General features: G+C 41.5%; 1 protein-coding gene across 1 annotated transcript; it reads left to right on the top strand.

Annotated features, from left to right (window-relative positions):
* The first annotated feature begins 459 nt into the window (after positions 1–459).
* LOC148874546 (uncharacterized) lies at positions 460–2,557 on the top strand. Its single transcript, XM_088961872.1, has 5 exons — positions 460–694; positions 809–894; positions 1,148–1,261; positions 1,325–1,504; positions 2,198–2,557. Exons 1-5 carry the CDS (start codon positions 460–462, stop codon positions 2,555–2,557), a joined length of 975 nt encoding a protein of 324 aa, XP_088817998.1.
* The last annotated feature ends 6,121 nt before the right edge of the window (positions 2,558–8,678 follow it).

Below are 8,678 nucleotides of genomic sequence, written 5' to 3' on the forward strand. Positions count from 1 at the left end.
CTACGGGAACCAAGGAGGACAACAGAAATACCAGCCCCAAATTTTCAGTCGACAGCCCCACTTTTCAGCACCTATCACAACGCAAGGCCAACCCCCAAATTCAGGTATGTCATTAGATGATATAGTTAAGGCTCTAGCTACTAATACTTAGCAATTTCAGCAGGAAACAAGAACCAGCATTCAGAAATTGGGTAACCAAATCAGCCAACTTGCCACTTCCATTAGCAAGTTGGAGGCGCAGAGCTCCCGAAAACTACCATCACAAACGGTGGTTAACCCAAAGGAGAATGCGAGTGCAGTAGTGTTGAGAAGTGGAAAGGAGTTGCAGCCCCAACCAAGCTCGCCATCGAAGGCAGCCAGGGAAGAGGAAAGACAAGGGTTAAGCGACAGCCCCATTGAGGTAATATCTGACCCCCTCTCCCTAAAGTTACTAATGCTGTTGTACCACCTTTTCCTAGCATGTTGGGAAAGTCCAAGAAAGAGGAATATGAGCAAGAAGTGTTAGAAACCTTCAGGAAGGCGGAGATCAACATCCATTTGTTAGATGCAATAAAACAAATCCCAAAATATGCAAATTTTTTGAAAGAATTATGCACTAACAAAAGAAGGCTGCGAATCGATGAGAAGGTAAGAGTTGGAGAGAACGTTTCAGCCGTGATCAAGAGGACCTTGCCAGAAAAATGTGCTGATCCAGGTATGTTTACCCTACCTTTTGTGATTGGAAATAAACGAATCGAGCGTGCCATGCTGGACTTAGGTGCATCTATTAATGTCATGCCATACTCGATTTACTGTGCCTTGAGACTAGGTCCTTTGAAAGAGACTAGAGTTATTCAATTAGTTGATCGTTCTAATGCCTACCCAGAAGGGATTGTTGAGGATGTATTGGTGCAGGTTAACGAATTAATTTTTCTAGCTGATTTCTACATCCTGAAGATCGAGGAGGACACAGCCACAAGCTCAGCCCCACTTCTATTAGGCAGGCCATTCATGAAAATAGCCAAGACCAAAATAGATGTGGATGAGGATACCCCTCTCCGTCGAATTTGATGAAGAGATTGTAAAATTTAATATTTTTAAAGCAATGAAATATCCTAGTGAATGTCACTCAATCTGCTCTATTGATACCATTGATTCGATTGTGCAGGAAGTCTTTGGAGAGGAGGACATGGATGATGAACTGGAATACAATGCACAATCGGACAAGGAAGAGGAGTTCAATGCATCCTATGATACTCTAGAATCGATGCCGAAACAAGAGGTAAGTAATTCTGATATTCCATTGACAGTTTCTCACACAAAATTGCTGCCTTCTGTTTTGCAGGCTCCAGAGTTAGAACTGAAGACCCTACCTGATCATCTTAAATATGCATATTTGGGCGAAAAAGAGACACTGCCCGTGGTCATTGCAAAAGGGTTGACTAGGGAGCAAGAGGAGAGGCTCATCAAAGTCCTAAAGGATCATAAAGCGGCGATTGGTTGGACCTTAGCCGACATAAAGGGGGTCAGCCCCTCGCTTTGCATGCATAGGATCCTTTTGGAAGATGGCACCAAACCTGTTAGAGAACCACAAAGAAAACTCAACCCGGTAATGAAAGAGGTAGTAATGAAAGAAGTACCTAAATTGTTAGATGAAGGGATAATTTATCCAATTTCGGACAGTAAATGGGTAAGTCCTATTCATGTTGTACCTAAGAAAACTGGGATTACTGTAGTAAAAAATCAAAATAATGAACTAATTCCCATGAGGGTACAAAGTGGCTGGCGAATGGTAATAGATTTTTGAAAACTTAACTTGGCCACTCGAAAGGACCACTTTCCCTTGCCCTTCATCGATTAGATGCTAGAGCGATTAGCAGGTAAGGCATTCTTCTATTTTCTTGACGGATTCTTAGGATATTATCAGATTGTTATTGCACAAGAGGACCAAGAGAAAACAACCTTCACTTGCCCATTTGACACCTTTTCTTACAGATGAATGCCCTTTGGTTTGTGCAACGCTCCAGGTACTTTTCAAAGATGCATGATGAGTATATTTTCTGATTTTATTGAAAAATGCATTGAAATGTTTATGGATGATTTTACTATTTATGGTGATTCATTTGATGACTGCCTAAATAGTTTAAGTAAAATTTTGAATCAATGTGTGGAAACAAATCTTGTCTTAAACTATGAAAAATGCCAATTTATGGTGAAGGAAGGCATTGTGTTGGGACATGTCATTTCAGCTAGAGGAATAGAGGTCGACAAGGCCAAAATTAATTTGATTGTGAGCTTACCCTATCCTACAAATGTTAGGGAGGTTCGTTCCTTTCTTGGACATGCAGGGTTTTATCGCAAGTTCATCAAGGATTTTTCAAAAATTGCGCTGCCATTGTCCAATTTGCTGCAAAAGGATGTGCCTTTCGATTTTGGTGATGAGTGCAAGGACGCATTTGACAAGCTTAAGAATTTAATAACAATTACACCCATTATTCAACCACCCGATTGGAACTTGCCCTTTGAGATCATGACCGATGCAAGCAACTATGCGGTAGGAGTTGTTCTAGGTCAATGAATTGATGGGAAGAGCCATGTCATCTACTATGCTTCCAAAACGTTGAATGCTACACAGAGCAACTACACAACTATTGAAAAAGAGCTACTAGCTATTGTGTTTGCTTTAGACAAATTTAGATCATATTTGCTTGGCTCTAAAGTACTTGTATTTTCTAACCATGCAGCTTTGAAATACCTACTAGCTAAGGAGTCAAAACCGAGGTTGATAAGGTGGATACTCTTGCTCCAATAATTTGATTTAGAGATCAAGGATCAAAAGGGAGCTGAAAACTCGGTGGAGGATCACCTAAGTAGGTTGGTGAAAGATGAGGACTCCTCACCCATCTATGAGTTGTTTCCTGATGAGTAGTTGTTTCACATGAGAGGTATGGTTCCATGGTATGCTGATATTGTGAACTACTTGGTCATCGGATTTTTGGCTAATGACCTTAGCAAATCCATGAAGAACAAAATTAGGTATGAGGAAAATATTATGTATGGGACGAACCCTATCTAAGGAAATTCTGTTATGATCAAATGATTAGGAGGTGTGTGTCTGAGGAGGAGCAGATGTCGATTCTAACTTTTTGTCATAATTATGCTTGTGGTGGCCATTTTGTGCCAAAGAAGACTGCTCGAAAGGTCTTAGATAGTGGGCTATATTGGGAAACCCTATTTAGAGATGCATACTTGTTTTGTAAAAATTGTGAAAGATGTCAGCAAACAGGTACACTATCTCACAGGAATGAGATGCTCCAAACACCCATTCTTATATGTGAAATATTTGATGTTTGGGGTATTGATTTGATGGGACCCTTTCCTCTCTCTTGTGGTTTTTCTTATATACTTTTGGCAGACTATTATGTCTCAAAATGGGTGAAAGAAAAAGCCACAAAGACTGATGATTCTAAGTGTGTTGTAGGGTTTATCAAATCTAACATCTTCAGTAGGTCTGGCATCCCTCGAGCCATCATAAGCGATCAAGTGACTCACTTTTGCAATAGAGCCGTCAAAGCCTTGTTGAGAAGGTATGGGGTGCATCACCGAATCGCCACTGCATATCACCCCCAGACTATCGGGCAAGCTGAAATTTCCAATAGAGAGGTAAAATCCATCTTGGAAAAGACAGTGAATCTGGGAAGGATGGATTGGAGCCTACGTCTAGATGATGTTCCCTAGGCATATCGAACAGCTTATAAAACCCCAATAGGGATGTCCCCTTACAAGTTAATTTTTGGCAAATCTTGCCACTTGTCGGTCAAAATTGAACATAGGGCCTATTGAGCAATCAAGTGATGCAATATGAATATGGAAGAAGCCAAGGAAAGGAAGCTCCAATTGCAAGAACTGGAATAGTTGAGGTTAGAGGCATATGAGAATTCAAGAATCTACAAAGAGAAGACCAAATTGTTCCATGATAATTTACTCTTAAGAAAATAATTTAAAATTGGACAAAAGGTCTTATTGTACAATTCTCGACTCCAACTCATGCCAGGTAGGTTGCGTTCTAGGTGGATGGGTCCATTTATTGTGACTGATGTGTTTTCTTATGGTGCAGTAGAGATCAAAAGTCTCAACACAAGGAAGGTCTTCAAGGTGAATGGGCATCGATTGAAGTTGTTCCACGAGGATGCAAATGTCTCCTCTACGGTATACATGTCGTTGGACATTCCTCGTTATTCATTGGATTAAGAAGCAAAGGAGAACGTCGAGCATAACGACGTTAAACAATTGTACTTGTGGGAGGCAACCCATTGTGTTTAGTTAATTTTGTTATTTTGTTTGGTTTTGATTTTTGTGTTTAGCAGGAACCCAATAAGGCGAACAGGGAAGTACCCCCAAATCCTTCTACTTTATGCATGATCACATACATTGGGGACAATGTATAACTTAAGTATGGGGGGATTAGGGAAACCAGATGGAAATATGCGATAACCCTAGCATGCTTCGATCATCACTTCTTAACCTTACCTTTTGAAATTTCTGCTCCGTGGAAGCTTATCCTTGAATGATTTTGACTTATCAGGAATCATGTGCCTAGGTTGAATAGATAGGATAGGATGCAAGCATGATTAACTAAATCTCTCTTGCCTGCATATGGTACCTCATTATTTTAATCGATCAATAGGCAATATGCATAAGGGTTTGATTGAGTTTTACATAATTATCTATCAAACATGGTTTGATTATTCTAGAACTTGCTATGTTAGGCATATTGAGACCACGATCAATAAATTCATGGATCAGGCGGTGAGACTCTGTGATTCTTGTGCAAAAAAAAAAAAAAATCGTGACTAATGCGAGATGGAGCATAAAATGCACTCACATATAGAAACGAAAGCAAGGGTGAGATGGAGCATAAAATGCACTTACCCTAGAACCCCAACCCCATTCTCATCCTCAGATCCTTGGAATTCATACTAAGTGGTGGAGATGTGATACATAACAAGCTTATGGCAAAAACACACCTTGTTTTGACCTAAGAAACAAAGGAAGATAATTGAATCTAGCTAAATTGGTTTATTAAAGCAATGGGCACTTGTTCAGTCTAAGAAGGTTCAGCCGGTGGAAGGCTTGTTTCCTTGACTGTTGATTTAACTTGGTACCATGAGGAATGGTGATTTGTGACCACTCTTGGATGAGAAGAAGGGAAAAAGAAATGGAAAATGGGAAGGTTACCAAGTCTGGACCAAAGCATGCAACGGATTAAGCCTTGTGTTGAGAGAAAAAAAGATTGAAAATCAGTAGGTAGTTTCTTTTGTTTTGCTTGAATTTTTCCTTGCCTGAGGACGGGCAAAGTTGCTCCCCGGCAACGGTGCCAAAATTTTGACAGGTTGTCGAAACTCTCAAACTTAATGCTAGTCCCACAATAAAATTTTTGCAGTAAAAGTGGTACTAGGTCGAATCCCACAGGGAGCTAAACAATAATCTCTCAGCTAAATGAATAATATAATTGAGTGGGAAAATTAAATAACTAAAATTAAAAGAGAGTAATAGCAAACTAAACAAACAAGAGAAATCAGTCTTACCGAATTCTGGTTCAAGGGTTCGGGTTAGTCAATTGGCCATCGATCATAGGTAGACTCTGGTAGTCTTGCAATTCAAGCATTTAACCTTAGATTTATTAGGATAGCCATAATAAACCTTGTGTTTTCCTAATTCAGCTGACCAAACCTAGCATTTGATCAACACTTATTACTACTTAATTGGGTACGATAGCGTTCCATATTAACCAGTGATAGCATTAAGCTTTGTGAAAATAGTTAAACCAAGATAACAACAATTGAGATAGCTGCAATTATCAAATCTTGTTCCATCGATTCCCTTTAGGTTAAAACATGTCAATACATTGGTCAAATTCTATCATTAACAATTGACCCAAAAAGATATTAACCTAATTGCTACTTGTACCACTATTCGTGACAATTACGACTCACCGAACCATGGATAGCAGTAGGAAAATCAACATTAATTAATTTGTCAAACTAATTAACATTAACATCCAATGAAAATATGCACAAAAGCCAATGAATACTTGAATTAAAAAAAAGCAAGATCTTAAATTAAATACAGAACCTCACAATTGCACAATTGAACCTCCCCCTTGAACCAGAAAAGAAAAGCTTAGTTGCTCATGATCTTCGAACTCTCCATGCTTTGTTTTTCAGTGGCCGAACTGCTCTCTTGGTAGCTTGAGTTGCTTGATGATCTCTTGGATCCTTGGATTGAGTGATGCTAGAGCTGGTCCACCCCCCCTCTTTGTATAGCCAAAGGAGAGTGCTGTTTTCCAACTCCTTCTAGGAGATTAACCTTAGCTTAGAAAGTCCTGATCTATTTTGAGCTAATCCTATCCTATCTCTTATCTAGTGATCTAATCCAATCTTCGTATCTTTATTGGATTACATTCAAAACTTTTAGATCTGATAAGACTCTCTCTCAGGACATTACATTCGAAATTGGGACTCTTGGCTCTTGAATTCGAGTTGGGCTGCTTTAAAACTTGGGCTGCTGCAAGGTTCTTCTACGAATTGGGCTTCAGTTGTGAAATGGGATTGGCTGCGAACTTGCTCCGACTTCGGGCCCAGTTTCGTATTCGATTCGGGCAGAATCTATCAAAACCTAAAACATAAAAGTTGTGGACCTTTCTTTTATCTTTCTGATGCCTCTTGAATTGTCTAATTCAGAGTTCGGAATTGAGAGTTATGCCTAGATTACTGGCTGTTGCCGAAACTGTGTAGAATCATCCGAATTGCCCTGTTTTCTTCCAATTGCCTTCTTTCTTGCCCTGAAGCGAAATACAAGAGTAATGAGTCCATTTAAGTGTTAAATAAATGTAAAAGAGTGAATATTAGGGGACAAAAATTGGGTACATTTTAGTCTCATCACAGAGCCCAGCAATCAAGGCCTCATATTCGGCCTCGTTGTTGGATGCTTTGAACTCAAACCTGAGGGCGTGTTCCAACACTACATCACCTGGGCCAAGGAGGATAAGGCTGGCGCCGCTGCCCTGCTGCTTTGACGAGCTGTCTACATGGAGAGTCCATACTAGGGGCAGTGGGGCCAGTTCCTCGATGGTAAATATACATTCTGTGATGAAATCTGCCAAGGTCTGGGCTTTGATCGCTGGCCGGGGTGCATATTCGATGTCGAATTCACTTAGCTCCACACTCCACTTGACTAGGTGACCCGATACTTCCAGTCTTTGTAGCACCTGCTTAAGGGGCTAGTTGGTGAGTACTTAAACACTGTGGGCCTAGAAGTAGGGTCTAAGTTTTCTGGCCGCGGTGATGAGGGCCAGAGCCAACTTTTCAAGATGGTAGTACTAGGTCTCTATGCCGCCGAGGACCTTACTGGTGTAGTAGATGGGCCTCTATACCCAGTCCTCCTCTTTGACCAGTAATAAGTTGATGACCTCATCTTTGGCCGAGAGGTAGAGCAATAGCTCATCCCTTGGGCTCGACTTAGTTAGGAGGGTGGGGGGCGAGCTCAGGTATTGCTTCAGTTCCTAGAAAGACTGCTCACACTCTTCTGTCAAGTGGAAGTCCTTTAGCCGTTTGAGGGCTTTGAAAAAGGGGAGGCACCGGTCCATGGACTTAGACATAAACCTGCTAAGGGTGGCTATTCTCCCAGTGAGCCGTTGCACCTCTTTGTGGGTCCGGGGGGATGGCTTTTATCTTCTCCGGATTTGCTTCGATTCCTCTCTATGTTACCATAAACCCCAGAAACTTGCCGGAGCCAACCCCGAAGGCACACTTGGTTGGGTTTAACCTCTTCTCGTACTTTCTAAGTGTGTCGAAGACTTCACGGAGGTCGGCCAGGTGATGTTTAGCCTTTTTGCTCTTCACGACCATGTCATCGACATATGCCTCAATGTTCCTACTAAGCTGTTCTTTGAATACCTCATTCACCAGCCGATGATAGGTGGCCCCAGCGTTTTTGAGGCCAAAGGGAATTACCTTGTAGCAGTACAGGCCGTGGTCAGTGATAAAGGTTGTTTTCTCCTGGTCGTCCGGGTCCATCCAGATCTGGTTGTAGCCTGAGAAGGCGTTGATGAAGCTTAAGAGCTCATGTCCAGCTGTTGCGTCAACGAGCTGGTCGATATTCGACAAAGGAAAGCTATCTTTGGGACAAGCCTTATTCGGGTCGATGAAGTCGATGCAGATTCTCCACTTTCCATTGGCCTTTTTCACCATCACTATGTTGGCTAGCCAATCGGGGTATTTAACTTCCCTAATGAAGCCGGCGTTGAGCAACTTCTGTACTTCATCAGCGATTACTTGCCACCATTCTATGACAAAGTTTCTCTTCTTCTGCTTCACAGGTTGGTAATGGGGGTTGATGTTCATCCAATGTGTGATAACTTCGGGATCGATCCTAGGCATGTCCTCTACCAACTAAGCAAATACGTCGGCATTATTCCTCAATAGTTGCACAAGTTCCTCTTGGAGGTGGTCACCTAATAGGGAACCGACTTGGACCGTCTTTTTGGGATCATCTTCAAATAGGGGGACCTAGACTAGGTTTTCCACGGTTTGGCCACGCTGCGCCTTTACCTCGTCATATAGGTCATATGCTTCCGCCATCAACGTCTCGGTCATTGGACATGGTCCTCAACAGGATAGTTGATACCAATGCCGCGT

The sequence above is a fragment of the Nelumbo lutea genome, chromosome 1 (genome assembly GCF_056320005.1).
Source record: "Nelumbo lutea isolate HS-2025 chromosome 1, American lotus-T2T, whole genome shotgun sequence".
NCBI lineage: Eukaryota > Viridiplantae > Streptophyta > Magnoliopsida > Proteales > Nelumbonaceae > Nelumbo > Nelumbo lutea.

Coding starts and splice junctions, on each gene's coding strand:
- LOC148874546 (XM_088961872.1), top strand. CDS start 460: ATGTTGGGAAAGTCCAAGAAAGAGGAATATGAGCAAGAAGTGTTAGAA. Junction 895..1,147: donor TTGAGGATGTATTGGTGCAG/GTTAACGAATTA, acceptor TCGATTGTGCAG/GAAGTCTTTGGAGAGGAGGA. Junction 1,505..2,197: donor CCTTAGCCGACATAAAGGGG/GTCAGCCCCTCG, acceptor TTTATGGTGAAG/GAAGGCATTGTGTTGGGACA.